Source organism: Silene latifolia, chromosome 3 (genome assembly GCF_048544455.1).
Source record: "Silene latifolia isolate original U9 population chromosome 3, ASM4854445v1, whole genome shotgun sequence".
Classification (NCBI taxonomy): Eukaryota; Viridiplantae; Streptophyta; class Magnoliopsida; order Caryophyllales; family Caryophyllaceae; genus Silene; species Silene latifolia.
In genome coordinates this window covers 152588458-152604862 of record NC_133528.1, presented here as the reverse complement: position 1 = coordinate 152604862, position 16405 = coordinate 152588458, and the positions used below count along the sequence as shown (strand labels likewise).

General features: G+C 40.5%; 2 protein-coding genes across 2 annotated transcripts; both read right to left on the bottom strand.

Annotated features, from left to right (window-relative positions):
* Nucleotides 1–4814: 4814 nt before the first annotated feature.
* Nucleotides 4815–7378, bottom strand: LOC141648544 (S-adenosyl-L-methionine:benzoic acid/salicylic acid carboxyl methyltransferase 3-like). The gene is made up of 4 exons (XM_074457270.1): nt 7131–7378; nt 6385–6789; nt 5388–5648; nt 4815–5298 (listed from the first exon to the last, which is right to left on the bottom strand). The coding sequence occupies exons 1-4, from the start codon at nt 7332–7334 to the stop codon at nt 4954–4956; spliced, it is 1215 nt and encodes a 404-aa protein (XP_074313371.1). The 5' UTR covers nt 7335–7378; the 3' UTR covers nt 4815–4953.
* A 2417-nt stretch (nt 7379–9795) lies between these two features.
* LOC141648545 (S-adenosyl-L-methionine:benzoic acid/salicylic acid carboxyl methyltransferase 3-like) lies at nt 9796–16046 on the bottom strand. The gene is made up of 3 exons (XM_074457271.1): nt 15646–16046; nt 10355–10615; nt 9796–10284 (listed from the first exon to the last, which is right to left on the bottom strand). Exons 1-3 carry the CDS (start codon nt 15967–15969, stop codon nt 9940–9942), a joined length of 930 nt encoding a protein of 309 aa, XP_074313372.1. The 5' UTR covers nt 15970–16046; the 3' UTR covers nt 9796–9939.
* Between the last annotated feature and the right edge of the window lie 359 nt (nt 16047–16405).

The following is a 16405-nucleotide window of genomic DNA, read 5'->3' as shown; positions in this document are numbered from 1 at the left end:
GAATGGCGAGGACCTCACAAAGGAAAGGGTTAGGGCCAAGGAAGCGGGTGGACCAACCAAGAACCCAGGAACCAGTACAGTCTCTAGTAACACACCCCAAACTAGCAAGGTTAGAAGAGGGAGAAAAGGCCGCGTCAACGTTGGTTTTAAACCAACCAAGCGGCGGAGGGGCCCAGCTCAAAGGGTAGCTAAAGGCATCAAGGGGGGTGGTAATCGCGGGTGGGACAGAACGGGGGCGGTCAGAGGCACGGATCCAGGCAAAGGTCTGAGAGGAAACAGAAGCACAAAAGGAGGGAGGGGAGAGGGCCGAAGGGGTGGAGAAGGTAAGGTCACAACGTCTAAGCCAAAGACGCCATAACAGAAAAGTAAAAAGAGTACTCCAGGTGGAGGAAGGGGAGGTGCAATTATCAAAGATCCATTGTTGGAGGTCGGAGGTAAAAAAAGAGTCCGGGACGTTAAGAAGGGACCAACAGTGAGAGGCAAAGCAGCAATCGCGAAGGGCATGGAGGGTGGTTTCGGGAATAGAGGGGTTAGGGCACAAGGAGCAGGACGGACTGGGCAAAATGCTCCGCCCAAAGAGAGAAGCTTTATGTGGGAGTTTGTTCCACCACGCAAGCCAAAGGAAAACTTTAATCCTAGGTTGGGTCGGGAGGTCCCAGAGCCAGCAAAGATCGGTGGAAAGAGAGGGAGGGAAGAGGGAAGGGGAGGGCGACGAGGGGAAAGATAGGCCTCACTAATAGAGAACTTGCCTTTGGGGGCAAGGGAAGTGGTAAGGATGTCCGGTCTTGGAGTAGACGGGATGGGAATGGAAAGGATGTTGGAGATGATATGGTCGGGGAGGACGAAGTCAAGGGAGTCTAGGTCCCAAGCTCCGTTGGAGATGATGGTGTTCAATCTAGCACAGGAGGAGGGGAGGCTTAAGGGTCCAAGGATGACATTTCTGAGGGGGCCCAGGCATAACCAAGGGTCATCCCAAAGACTAATGGTAGATCCATCACCAATGGACCAGGAAAGATGGTCTTTGAGGATGTTCCATCCTCTCCCAACATTTCTCCAAATATGGGAGCCACAGGAAAAGGAGCGGCGAGAGGGTGAGTAATATTTACTGCGAAGGGCCGAGGCAGCAATGGAAGAAGTATTGAGGAGGATGTTAGAACCGAGCTTAGCAGAGAGGGCATCATTAATGGGGATAGCAGCCTTAATTCCAAGGCCGCCAAGGGTGAGGGGGAGAGTGACAAGGTCCCAGTTGGCAAGGTGGAGTTTGTTCGCAGACTGACTTGACCAAAGGAAGTTCCTCGCGATCTTGTCGATGTCACGAAGGATGGAGGATGGGAGGTGAATGCATTGCATTGCATGACTAGGAATGGCATTGATGGTAGACTTAATAAGGCATATCCTACCGGCTCTAGAAAGGAAACGGGATTTCCAAGAGGCGAGTTTGGAAGAGATGTTATCAAGGACGAAATGGAGATCGGCCCTCTTCGGTTTTTTTCCCAGGAGGGGGAAGCCCAAGTAGGTACCAAGGTTGTTAGTCCTCTTGATGCCCAGGGCATCCTCGAAGAGAGTGGCATCAAGAGGGGGAGTGTGTTTGGAGAAAGTGATTTTACTCTTGGAGCAATTGATCTTTTGTCCAGAGTTAGAGCAAAAGGAGAGGATGGTGTCTTGGAGAGAGCACAAATTCTTTTCAGAGGTTCTACCGAAGACCAGGATGTCGTCAGCGAAAAGGAGGTGGGAGAAGGAAACGCCGCCTTTTCCAAGGGGAAAGGGGGTCCACTCAGAGTCGTGGCAGGCTTGGTGGATGAGACGAGAGAGGGCTTCCATGCAGATAATGAAGAGATAAGGAGAGAGGGGGTCACCTTGTCTAATTCCTCTGGAGGGGAGGAAGGTGTCGAGAGGGGTGCCATTAAGGGTCACATGGGCAGAGGTTGAGGAAATGCAGCTCATAATGAGAGAAATGGTATCTGGGTCAATGTTGACGGTGATAAGACAGGTTCTGATAAAATCCCATTCAAGTCTATCAAAGGCCTTCTCAAGGTCAAGTTTAAGGGCGAACCAACCAAGTTTACTCTTGGTGGTGTGCATAGAGTGGAGGATTTCAGAAGCAATGATGAAGTTAGTATCGGTACCCCTTCCAGGGATGGAGCTCCCTTGGTTGGGAGAGATCATAGAATGCATAAAGGGCTTGAGGCGATTAACTATGATCTTAGTGATCATCTTATAGGTGGTGTTGCAAAGACTAATGGGACGGAAGTTGGTGATGGATTGGGGGGAAGGGATTTTAGGGATGAGGGAGATAGAAGTCCTGTTGATGGTCTCGGGGACGGATTTCGAGAGGAAAATGTTCTGAACAAAGGGGATAAAGTCGGATTTGATAATATCCCAGCATCTCTTGAAAAAACCAGCGTGGAAACCATCCGGCCCCGGGGGCCTTATTCGAGCCAAGGGAGAAGATGGCAGCACGGATTTCTTCATCGGTGGGAATCGAGTAAGTAGTGATGAAGGTAAGCTCAGAATGAGGGAAGGTAGAGGGGGGGCAATGTAGGCTACCTCTTTGCCAGAGGTGAAGAGATTAGTGAAATAATGGGTAATGTGGCTGTTCAAAGCATCATAACCGGTGATCACAAGGCCAACATTATCGGTGAGGGAGAGGATGCGATTGAAACTTCTACGAAGAGTGACGGATTTATGGAAGAAAGAAGTGTTGCGGTCACCATCAGTGAGCCAACTGATGTGGGAACGGTCTTTCCAGTAAAAATGTTCAAAGTCGAGGATGCAGTTGAGTTCATGGGTGAGGGAATCATTAAGGTTAAGAAGGAAGTTGGAGTTGGGGTTAAGGCACAGCTCGCGCGCTGGACACCAAGGAGACGGGAGGAGAGGCGTTTTCTCCTAACGGGGAGATTACCAAAGATAGCGTTCGCCCAGTCGCTGATGGTCAGACTGAGGTTAGAAAGTCTAGTCGGAATAGGGTCAGTCAGGGAAGGCCAGGTATGGGCGACCAGGGGGTAAAAGGAAGGTTCACAGGTCCAGAAAGTTTCAAACTTGAAGGACTTGAGGGCAGGTTGGTGGGGGAGGGAAGTCTTGAGAATAATCGGGCAATGGTCAGAGGAGAGACGGGTTAGGTGATAGTTGTGGGAGTTAGGGTAATGGTCAAGCCAAGATTGGTTAACCCAGACACGGTCAAGTCTCTCAAGGATGGGATTAATACGACGCCTATTAGTCCAAGTGAATTTCGGTCCCGAAAAACCAATGTCAATAAGGTTGCAAGAGTCAAGAGTAGTCTTGAAAAGGTTCACTCTATTCGGTTTTATGCCCCTTCTCCCGATTTTTTCGGCACTGCAAGTAACTTCGTTAAAATCGCCTAAGCAAACCCAAGGAAGGTCGTGATTGTCAGAAACATTAATGATGTCATTCCACAAATTTTTTCGAAACCTGAACTTAGGACTCGCATAAACCGCAGAAAGTAAGAAAGTGAAGGAGGTAATGGGTACCTGAACCACCACATTAATCAGTTGGTCTGATTTGTTAAGAAGAGTGATATCAGCCTTTCCCGAATTCCACAGGACAATGATGCCGCCAGTGAACCCCACCGGGTCCAAGATCTCGAAGGAGTCAAAAGGGAGCTTGCGCACGATGGTCAGGGAGTTAGGAGTTCGGACTCTAGTCTCAGACAGAATCACAATGGCAGGGTTGTGGGCGTTAATGAGGTAAGAGAGGTGGGTACGGAAGGAGGGTCTAGCAATGCCACGACAGTTCCAATAGAGGATATTCATATTCATGGGTAGGAGAAAAGGGTTCGAGGTGGCGGCAGGGTTAACCCCGTCCTCTGCCTCGTCTGGCACGCGGTTTGAGCAGCCGTTGAGATGGAGACGGTTCAGGCCGCACAGGGTCAGAAAGAGTTCCCTGTGTTCCAACCCCCGAACTTGTTCCCAACTGATCCACACATCCAGGGCCTTCAATGGGAGAGCAGTTCGAAAAATCACAATTGAGTTTGAAAAACTCGCAGTTCTCAGATCCTTGGATGTCGAACTCAATAGATAAACCCTCCTCAATCGAGGCAAGATGGGCATAGGGTCCAGCAAGAACTGGAGTTCCGGTGGTACGATTAGTGAGGGATGGAGAGTGTGCCACTCCCGGAGAAACCACCTCAGGAAGCACTTGAGGACAGGTGGTAGGAACGGTAGATCCGAAAGGTCCGGTAAGTGAGCAGGGTGAAGGCAACCCGAGATCAGTTTGGTGTTTATTAGGCAAATGTTGAGGCAGGTTTGGGGTGGGTTGTAGGGATTTGCGAGGATGGCTCGCAGGTTACACACGGTTGCCTGACGCGAGACGAGGCGAGGTTCTTGTGTGAATGTGATATCGTTGATTTGAAGTTCTGGGAGGGTTAGGGGAGGGGGTTGGAAGTAGTCCACGGGAGTCGCATCCAGGGGAAAAAGTAAGATTTTCAGTGGGGCTCGGTGAGGCGAAGGTGGCTGGAAGAGCAGGGCCGGTTGCAGGTAGGAGGACGGGATGGTTCGGGTGAGATAAGGGGCAAGGCTCAGGTTTTGAGATAAATACTGAGTAAGGATATGACCATCTTATATATGAGTACATCGACAACATCTACATTGTATCTTGAGATAAATACTAACAAATCTCCGATACTCCCTCCGTCTTAGTCAATTTTTACTTTTGGTTTTGGCGTCAAGGCCTAGTGGAGGGGTCATTTGTAAATATTCTTGCTAAATGACAAGTAGACAAAGCTGGATATTTTATGTGAGTGATCAAATTACCTATTAAATAGAAAGATAAGCAAATGAATAAGACACCTTGAAATAGAATAGGTAAACAAATGGAATATTTGTGTAATTTTAGAACATAGTTTATAAATAAATGACAATTTACTTTGCAAGAAACATTAGAATTTCTGTTACATTTGATGATAAATCTTGCAAAGATTTTAGAAAGAAAGAAGTTCTACTCTTTCTTGGTCAATGATACCACAATGGTAACGAGTTCACTTCTTTTTTCCGTCATTCGTGCCTTGACACGTGTTTCGAACAATAGAAACAAATCATCCATAACAGCATGACCAAATGCAATTGTAAGTAAAGGTTCTATCACTGCTCTTACGGTCTTAGCTACAAACTCTGTTTGGGTGTCAAGGCTTTGAGAGGTATCTACGCCCCAATCAACTGTAATTGTTTCGAGTTTGTTAAGAGCAAACGATCCTTCAGCCTCAACTAATTTTCTAACCTCGTCAACTGTTGGAGAATATAAGGGTAAGTTGAAGTTGTCCAATTTTTCCTCCTCAATCAAACCCTGTTGATAATATAATCAAATGTAAATAAATGAAATAGACGAAGAGACTGTTATATAAAGTGTTAAAACAATAGATCAAAGTAAATAACCTCTAAAACCATGTCATGGAGGGTAGAGCCAAACAACTCGTATACCGAGTCAGGGTCATCACTATGAATGCTACCCAGGAATATCAAGACCATGCCGCCACCAGAGACCATTTCCCTTGAACGCAACCTTAGAAACAACGTAAAATCACTCTTAAATTGTGCATAATATGCTTTGTGTATCTTTGGAGGGCTTGTTTTTGCTATGTATATGTTCCCCTTGTTCAATGCTTCTCCATTTTCGCTCACCAATCCTCTTGGTACCTTCCATTTCAATTAACAAAACTACACTGATAAGATCTTGGCCTAATAATTAAGACTCCGTGGACATTATTAGGTCTGAGGTTCTAGTTCCACTCCTGCTATACGGTACTGTTTTTGGTAACTTATTTAACGCAAAAAAACAAATTAATGCCCGCATTGTTTCATACGATTATTATATATCGTTTTTAAAAACACAAAGTTTTCTTTTATATGTCGTTTTACATTGTTCCATGTATTATATGTGCTTTACCAATTCCAACACGTACTCTAGTAGTTAGAAGAAAGAGGTCCTTTTTGCCATTAGATTGGTGATAAAACCTTATTTTACTATTCTCAAAATACATTTTTTTACACATAATCATCAATATTTTAACATTTTCGAACACTTTCTTAATTCTTGGGAAATATTATAAAACAACGTACTTCGTATTCATTTGATGGGAAAGAAAAAAAGCATATACGGAGTATAATTTTAGGGTAATGATAAATACAACTCTTAGGGCTGTATTTAAGAATTAAATTACTTCCCAAAATGGAATTAAATTAGGAATTTATGACACAATTACGCGTAAATTGATGTCATTAATGTTTGATTTAAGTTTTTCTTTCTTTTTTTGGTACCTTAAATATAGCCCTAATAAATATAGCTATTAGGTTTGTATTTAATCATTAAATAGTAAATATGTTCTAAATTAAGTATTAATAGTTTGGTGACTTTAAAAGGGCATTTGTTTACCTGGGAAAGCCAATGAACACTGTATGATGAGTGAACAAAATGAAGAAATTTGTCTGGGAAAACTCGACCATAAAATGATTTAGGGATTCCCGACACAAAACAAGGTCCGCAACTGCTTCCTTTAGCTTCTTGTAAGTCCTTATAGAAATTCGGGAGTAAGTTAAACATGGTATTGAAATCGTTCCCGGGTAGATCATTTAAGAATACTCCGAATTGAGGGCATTGACGGTTAATACTCCGGCTAGCCTTTTCAATTACGTCAATGATTCTCGAGACTACTTGCAAAGCATTTGGTCCTGAAGAACAACCCATTTCGGCCATCATAAGGCACTCTGGCCTTAAGGTATTATAGACTTTCCTCGCGCTTTCTTCAATTATCGGTCTTGCCTTTGATGTTACTGTTCTCTGTTATAAAGCAAAAGTTTGAGATGTCCAGGTGCAATTTATAATAAAGTACTCCCTCCGACCTGACCATTTTTATGGCTAGCTAAGACTACAGGTATTTGGAGAAACTTGCAATTTTAAGGTGTCACATTCATATATTTACCTTTCTATATTGAGAAACTTTTTTTTATGAGTAATTAATTTGATCATCCAAATATGTAATGGAACAATATTGTCTACCTGTCATTCGTTAATAATCACAACCACAAATGGTAGTAATGATAAACTAATGACGGGAACAGAGGGAGTAATTTTAAGAGTCGGAGAAATATAGTAAGGCGAGGGAGGAGATGGAGGTAGACCTGCAGTAGAGAGTTCTTAGCATAGCTGGTGTGATTGACGCCTTTGTTCATATGAAAAACATTTTCGACGTCCATTTCTTTAGTATTTCTCCGTTCTCCTACGCTTGCAAGGACTTGCATGTTGTATATGCTAAGATTACTGCTACAATGTATAAGATAATTAGTTTTAGTTATGTTTTGGATAGTAATGTCAATCTTTCGCATTTACTTCTATAGGAACGAACGGACGATTCGATTATATAGGAGCAATTTTTACTATTTCTTCTACATTGTTAAAACATGCAGCACAACTTTACAGACTTTTCTTCTTGTTTGTATTGAATTATTGATCCTATAGGGATTAAATTGTACCTAGTACGACCGTGCTTGTTGTCGGTATCAGTTATGCGAAAGGCTAAAAAGGACGATGTAAATGACACGCACAGAGACAGTATAATATTTCGACGATACAATAGACCGAGTCACATATCACACGTAACAATTTGTGTGAATCAAAGGCAATGACCGAGTCACATATCACACGATACAATAGACCGAGTCTTAAGTCTTAACTCTTAACATGACATCTTCATTTCAATGTGTGGATCGGACATGGTGTGGATTATTATTAACTTGTATGCTTAAAAATGAGCTACTTTTAGACTGATTCTCTTAGGAAATAAAGATAGAAAAATGAGGTATGTGGTTGTTATGTTTAGGGGCGGACCCAGGATTTAAAGTCTGGGGTAGCAAAAAAAAAAAAAAAAAATTAGCCCATATATATATCGATAAATTTTAGGATCGAGAAAAATATACAGTACATAACTTGTTTAATCTAATTCACAATATCTATAACGAGTACAATGACCGCCCGCTTACATAATAACTTAAAATTTTGTTACTTTCCAACTAAAATAATCTCAATTCATGTTACATTTATTACTAATTTATGATTTATGATTTATTAGTTTATTTTTGTTTTCTAATTCATCGACTAAATTTTTTATCTTGCAATTTAGCGAATTTTTATTGCTTTCTAGGTCTCCTGAGAGACGATCTCTCAATAAGCATATTGAGAGACTATTTTACAATTTTAAGAAAAAGTGGTACTAAAAATAATAAAATAGGTACAAATTATTATTATAGACAAAATGGGTACATGTATTATGAAAATAGGTACGAAATTATTATGTCATGATCAACAACAAAAGGGTCGCGGAATACAAAAAGGTACGGAAAACTGTTCTCTCAATAAGTTATTGAAAGACCGTTTCTCTCAAGTTTTAGTGCGTTTTATATATGTAGAATTTTTTATACTTACTCTGTAAAACGCCACAAAAAATTCTCTCTACAATAAGATTCGAGAACATAAAAATGTGGTACCTCTATTCTACATAAACATTTACTTAAATACATTTAAAGAGAGCTACTAATTTATGATTTATGATTTATTAGTTTATTTTTGTTTTCTAATTCATCGACTAAATTTTTTATCTTGCAATTTAGCGAATTTTTATTGCTTTCTAGGTCTCCTGAGAGACTATCTCTCAATAAGCATATTGAGAGACTATTTTACAATTTTAAGAAAAAGTGGTACTAAAAATAATAAAATAGGTACAAATTATTATTATAGACAAAATGGGTACATGTATTATGAAAATAGGTACGAAATTATTATGTCACGATCAACAACAAAAGGGTCGCGGAATACAAAAAAGGTACGGAAAACTGTTCTCTCAATAAGTTATTGAAAGACCGTTTCTCTCAAGTTTTAGTGCGTTTTATATATGTAGATTTTTTTATACTTACTCTGTAAAACGCCACAAAAAATTCTCTCTACAATAAGATTCGAGAACATAAAAATGTGGTACCTCTATTCTACATAAACATTTACTTAAATACATTTAAAGAGAGCAAAAAAAGAGGGAATATGCACATCATGGGAATCGAACTCGGGACCAATGGTGAAGAAACAAAGTTTTTACCACTAAACCACATGATGTTTGTTGTATATTTTATGCACTAATATATATTTATCTACTATTCAGCAATATTTGAGGTTGCAAAAATCGATCCGTTTAACCGATTTTTTACGCTTAGGGTAGCGGACGCCACCCCTTGCTACCAAGTGGGTCCGCCCCTGGTTATGTTTATAATATGATAGGTGTTTGCTTTGCTGAGGATTTCTGTTGAGCTAGCGAGTTGTCGTTATGGATTCTACTCTTTATGCTTTTCTGTTTTTGGAGTTTAAACATACCTTTTGAGGATTTTTATTTTAACCCTTTTTAGAAGAGTGGCATTTGTATTTGACTTACCATTTTGGAATTTTATCCTTGAGAATTTTATACATTCTCGATTTATCACAGTTAGAGCTTTTATCGCCATCCATAAAGATATATTATTACCTTAAAGAATAAGAAAATGTTCTAAAATTAGGGTTAGGGTTTCATTACAAATTTACCATATTTCTATATAATCACAACAATTAACATTACAATTTATTACTATTATTATTATTATTATTATTATTATTATTATTATTATTATTATTATTATTATTATTATTATTATTATTATTATTATTATTATTATTATATCATGGTATTAGACTTGCTCGGTTCTTGAGATCTAAACAAAATTCCGCTAACCTACCGGTCGGTTTTACCTTGTAATACCCTTCAAATCTTCAATTGTTAATCATCTACTCAAATGAGTAAATAACTTTAGAAAGTCTGTTATTACAAAATTACATTATTCTGATTTATCGATCTCTATACATGTATACATGATACGGAGTACTAGTTTGCCAAGACTTATAAATAACGAAGTTCTACTCTTTCTTGGTCACTGATAGCACAATGTTAACATATTCTCCCTCTTTTACAGCGATTCGTTCCTTAATGCGAGCCTCGAACAGTCGAAACAAAACATCCATGACTTCATGGGTAAATGTAGTTTCAAGTAAAGATTCAGTCACTACTCTTAAGCTCTTCGCTGCAAATTTGGCTCGGGTTTCGAGGTCTTGAGACCTATCGACGCTCCAATCAATTATGAATGTTTCAAGTTTGTCGAGAGCAAATGATGTTTCAGCCTCGACTAATGGTCTTACCTCCTCAACTGTCGGATTATAGAAAGGCATGTTGAACTCGTCCAGCTTTTCCGGCTCAATCGCACCCTGGTAATAACTCAAGAGTTAAATTTTACGAAAGAAAGGGACACTAAAATTGAGATATTAGCGGTAATACCTCTAAAACCATGTCGTGGAGGGTACAGCCAAGCAACTCCATTAACGAGTCAGGTTCATTACTATTAGAACTACCGAGGAATATTAAGACCATGCGACCACCATAGACCATTTCCCTCGAACGTGACCTTAAAAACAACGCGAAGTCCCTCTTAAATTGCTCATAGTATGCCTTGTGGACTTCCGGAGGGCTTGCTTTTGCTACGCATATGTTTCCTTTGTTCAACGCTTCTCCATTTTCGTTCACTAATCCTCTTGGTACCTGCCATCTCATTAACAAGACTTCACTTACGAGTAATAAGAATAAATATAATAGCTGGCTCTGATACCATGTTTTTTTTTTTTGGTAAAAGGTAAGTGTATTAAAAAAGGGGTGTCAATGTACAATGCTCATATGATCATATTACATAAGATTCTTGCTCTCTAACCATTCAACATCAAAAATGCTTAAATGACTCTTATCTCTCTCCCTTATCCTAGCTTGCATATCATTTAGAATTCTTTTTGCTAGCCATTCAGGATGAACCAGAACTATCTCGTGTCTGCAAGTATTACGCTGCTGCCATATCCCATATACTGAACTGATCACCATAGCAGACTGTACCCCCTTTTGCACTGTAGACCCATGCCTGTGCATACACCATTCTATTGCATTTGTTGCAGGGATGTCCATCCCACTGAACTGCTTGACCTGTTGTATTACTCGTCTGCTGTAAGGGCAGTCAAAGAAGAGGTGTTCCTGCCTTTCACTTCCCATTCCACAAAGCTGACATGTATCTTCATCTATAACACCATAGTTCAGTAATTTGCGTTTTGTCTGCAATGCCCCATGTGCCCACAACCACCCCAGGAAGTTGTGTTTGGGAAGACTCCACGCGTCCAGACAACCTTCTCCCACTGCACTTTAGGAGCTTGCCCCTTCAACCAATTGTAGCAGCTGGCAGAAGAGAATCCCTCCTGCTAGTGCCAGATACCATCAGTATATCCATGGGCTATCTCATGTTTAACCTCACAAATTCTCCTCCACACCCAACTAGAATTAGGACTAGGAGAATAGTCCATCCATTGCTGCCTCTTAAGATAATTGCATTCCACCCATTTCACCCAGATTGTGTCCCTTTTCTCCACCACCCAGTTAACAAGCTTAGCAACTAGTGCCTTGTTCCAGGTTTCCAGGTCCCTTAGCCCCAAACCACCTTCTACTTTTGGCCTACATATTTTGTCCCAGGCTACTAAGGGAGCTCTTTTGTACTCAGTTCCTCCCTCCCAAAGAAAGTTTCTACATAAAGCCTCAGTTTTGTGAATAACTCCTTTTGGAAGCACAAAAAGTGAAGCCCAATACCCACACAAGGTTTTCAGGACTGATTGAACAATCACCAGTCTGCCTGCATAAGAGAATTTACGAGCACCATATCCATGAATCCTGGCACATATCTTCTCTACCAAACACTCACGGTCCATCTTCTACAGTCTGGTGGTTTGGATGGGCATTCCCAAATACCTGAATGGCCGACTACCCTCTTTAAAACCAGATACCTGTATGATTTCTTGCTTCAGCTGGTCCTGAACTCCACCAAAGTAAGCACTAGACTTGGCAGGGCTAACCTTAAGTCCACTAGCATTAGAGAAGTTAGAGAAGGATCTTAAAAGAAGCATCATAGAATTTGCATCTCCCTTACTGAACAGCAATACATCATCAGCAAACATCAAATTAGTTAGTCTCAGCTGTTTGCACAAAGGATGGAATCCAAAGTCATGTTTACTAGAGGCACATTTGAGGGTCCTTGTCAAGTAGTCCATACACAGAGTAAAAATCAATGGTGAAAGAGGATCCCCTTGCCTCAATCCCCTTTTCCCCTGGAAAAATCCAAACATCTCACCATTCAGGGATAAGGAAAAGGAAGCAGTAGTTATACACTGCATAATTTTGCTTCTGAAACCCTCAGGGAACTTCAACATCTTCATAAGGCTATCCACAAACTCCCAGTCCACTGTGTCATAAGCTTTCTGTAAATCTATTTTAAACATACATCGTGGAGAAGGAGATGGTCTTTCATAGAGTCTGATGAGGTCTTGACATATCAGAATATTTTCCTGGATACTCCTATGTTGGATGAAAGCTCCCTGGTTCTGATCAACAAGCTATGGAAGAACCTCTGCCAGTCTGGAGCATAAGAGTTTGGATATAACCTTATAGATAACATTGCAACATGCTATGGGGCGAAATTGCAGCACTGTCTGAGGCCTATCACACTTAGGGATCAAAGTAAGACTGGTAGCATTCAATTGTTTTAAAAGCTTTCCATGGGTAAAGAAATCCTGAACAGCTTGAATTACTTCCTTTCCTACTTCCCCCCAAACATCTTTAAAGAACTTACTGGTATACCCATCAGGCCCTGGGGATTTAATATCTGGAATGCCAAATAAAGCCTCCTTCACCTCTTCCCCAGTGACAGGCCTTAGAAGCACAGCAGCCTGCTCATCACTGCATTTAGGGCCTTGATCAATAATCTTTCTATGAATCTTTTTTGTCATTTGGCTAGATCCCAGCAGAAATTCATAGTATTCAAGAAATGCTTCTTTTACCTGGTCAGGGGTATCACAAATCATCCCATTCATGTCTTCAATCATGATCACTTTATTTATGTTTCTCCTCTTCCTGATAGAATTATGGAAGAAAGCACTATTGGCATCCCCCTCCTTAGTCCATGAACATTTAGCTTTCTGAAGTAAAAAGCTATCTCTAGCCAAGGTAAGGGATTTGAGCTCCTGAACTGCCTCATATTCCTGCTGCAGCATAGCATTATTTGTTGGGTCTTGCCCCAGCTGCTTCTGTAATTGCTCCACTTTCTTCTGACAAATACCAGTAGCTTGTTCAATATCACTGAAGCCATCTCTGTTCAGCTGGGTCAGCTTTGGTTTTAAGCCTTTTAGCTTGTTAACCAAACTGTACATGGGAGTACCTCTTATCTGCTGATGCCATACTTGCCTCACAATCTCTTTGAAGTCCTTGGAACCACCCCACATATTGAAATACTTAAAAGTGCTTTTCCTATGAACTCTCTGAGTGCTCCCAATCATGCAAGGAGAATGATCAAATAGCCCCTCAGGCAAGAAGTGAGCATATAAATCAGGATAGAGATCACTCCACTCCTTGTTGATCAGAAACCTATCCAACCTACTGTAGATCCTTTCCTCTGGCTTTTGCTTATTATTCCAAGTATATAGAGACCCTGTGGCAGCAATATCCACAACCTCACAGTCCTCCAAACATTCCCTAAAAGGATCCATTTCAGCAGCAGTTGTGTTCCCACCAATCCTTTCAGTTGCAGACAAAACACAATTGAAATCTCCTGCTATGGCCCATGGTCCTTGGATCTGACCTGCAATTCTCCTTAACTGAGTCCAGAGAGGAGCCCTATCTTGAATACCATTAAAGGCATATACCATAGTTAAGTGAAAGCTTTTCTTATCCAACAAAGAATCAATCTTCATATGAACATATTGAGCATTGTATTCTATGAAATGAACTCTGAACATTCTAGGTTTCCAGATGATCCAAATTCTACCTCCATTGTGATACCCATTGTTAGTAGAAATGCACCATTCAGAATGAAAGCTAGTTGCTACTTTATTATAAACCCTACTCTTTATTTTTGTTTCCAAAAGGCCAAATAAACCAATACCCTTATTTTGTAAGAAAAAATTAATATACTTTTGTTTACCTACTCTATTCATTCCTCTAACATTCCAAAACTCTATACTATCCATTCAAACTGATTTGAGGAGTCACCTGTGTATCACCTTGAGCCCCTACATCCTTAGAAGGAGAAAGAATATCCTTATAGGAATGAGCTCCAAATTCTGAATTACTGTATCCTTCTCCCACTGGTTTCCTTCTTAAGAAAGTTAATCTCTTAACAGATGATCTTGGAGTACTCACTGCTGCAGTACCTGCTATCTGGAGTTTCTCTATCTCTGCATTGGGAGGAGGAGGATCCCCTTTCTCCAAAATGACAGGTTGTTTTGGTCTCCACACCTGCTTCACCACTGTCTTCATTTTCTTTTGTTCTCCTTTCCTGCAATTTACCATCTCATGCCCCATACCTTGGCATTTGAGACACTTCACAGGCTTCCATTCGTATTCCACATCTATTTGCACTATCTTTCCATTCTCATCCCTGAAAGATACTTTTTCAGGCAATTTTTGGTCCACCATCAGTTCCACCATTACTCTGGCAAAGCCCAACCTTGTTCTTTCTTCTGTAGCCTGATCATTTTTCACAAATTTTCCCACCAAACTTGAAATCTTTGGCAAACTCTTCCCCCAGAATTTTAATGGCAAATTATGCAACCTAATCCATGCTGGCACTGATTGTACATCCTCCTTTGTCATTCCCAAATCGTTATGCCAAGCCTTAACAATAATTGGCTTATTATCAAAAAGAAAATGCCCTGCCTGTAAAACTTTGTCTCTTAATTCGACTGTTTTGAATCTTACCAGAAACACCCCTGATGGCATGAATGATATTTTGTCAATATTGTATTTAGTCCATATACGCCTAATGAATCCTTCAATCACTTCCCAAGAGGGATTAGCCCCTAGGATATAGCATAAGACCGCCTGATTCCAGTAAACAACCTCCTCTTCCACATCCTCAGACTGAATTTGGAGCAGTTCATCGTCCTCTGTTTCTGTATTAGTCTCATCAGTAATCAGTACCTCCTGTGTTTCCTTCACAACTTCTTCTTCTTCTTCCTCATTGACAATATCATCCTCATCTTCATCAGTGTCCCCTTCAGATTCCGTTTCAACCACTAGTTCAAGAATTCCTACTAGTTCGTTGACATTTTTCATTTTCCCTCCGTCCTCTAGGTTTTCCATGCATAGCATTAGGGCATAATTCATCTTTATTTTCCACAACAGTCTCTACTTCCTCCTCTGATGTCTTGCTGGGAGGGTCCTCCTGAGTAACATTAATACTTCTCCCACGCAAAGTCATCTCTCGTTGACGTTGCAAACTTGATTTCCTAGCCATAGGCGCGGAAATCAAGGTCAAAACCTCGAAATTTCTCTCTACGCAGTCATAGGTTTCTCTCTAGGGTTTCTTGTGTCTTCGCTTACTTTTATATTTTGTTATAACTCTCTGATACCATGTTGAATGAACCACTTCAACCAAAACCCTAAAGTGATGGTTGAGATCCAACTATTATATCTATTAACGAGGTCAAATTAAAAATTCTCATAAGAATAGAATTTGTGAGACCGTCAAATTAAAAAGATTCGTTTACCTGAGAAAGCCAATGAAGACTGTAAGAGGAGTGAACAAAATGAAGAAATTTGTCAGAAAAGACTCTTCCATAAAACGACTTGGCGACTCCCGACACAAAACAAGGTCTGAAACTCCTTCCTTTACCTTCTTCTAAGTCCTTTTCAAAACTTGACAGCTGGTTAAACAAGCTATTAAAATCGTTTCCAGGTAGATCATTTAAGAACACTCCGAATTGAGGGCATTGTCGATTTATACCCCGGCTAGCCTCGTCAATTATGTCTATGATTCTCGAGACTAGTAGAAAAACATTTGGCCCTGAAGAACAACCCATGTCAGTCATCATAAAGCATTCTGGCCTTAAAGTAGTATAAACTTCCTTTATGCTTTCTTCTATTATCGGTCCGGCCTGTGTTATTACCGTTCTCTGTTACACATCAAAAGCTTGAGATTTCAGGGTTTTGTTGGGTAATGTTCTAAATTTCTAGCATAAATATTTGTCATAACTCATAATTTGAAAGGGAGGAATTCATAAAAAAAGTTGTATATACTAGATAAGCCAGCCGAGAGTGACATGCTCAAAGTCTAGACGATATAGGCTCAGGCCATAATGATAGTACAAGCAAATGATTGTTAATACAATTTAAACGTAAAACAAATCTCTCCTGCATGCAATTAGACGGAGGAAGGACGTCACCTGAATGAGATAGTTCGTTGCATAGCTAGTTTCGCCGACGCCTTTTTTCGTATGAAGAACCTTTTCAATTTCCATATATTTTTAT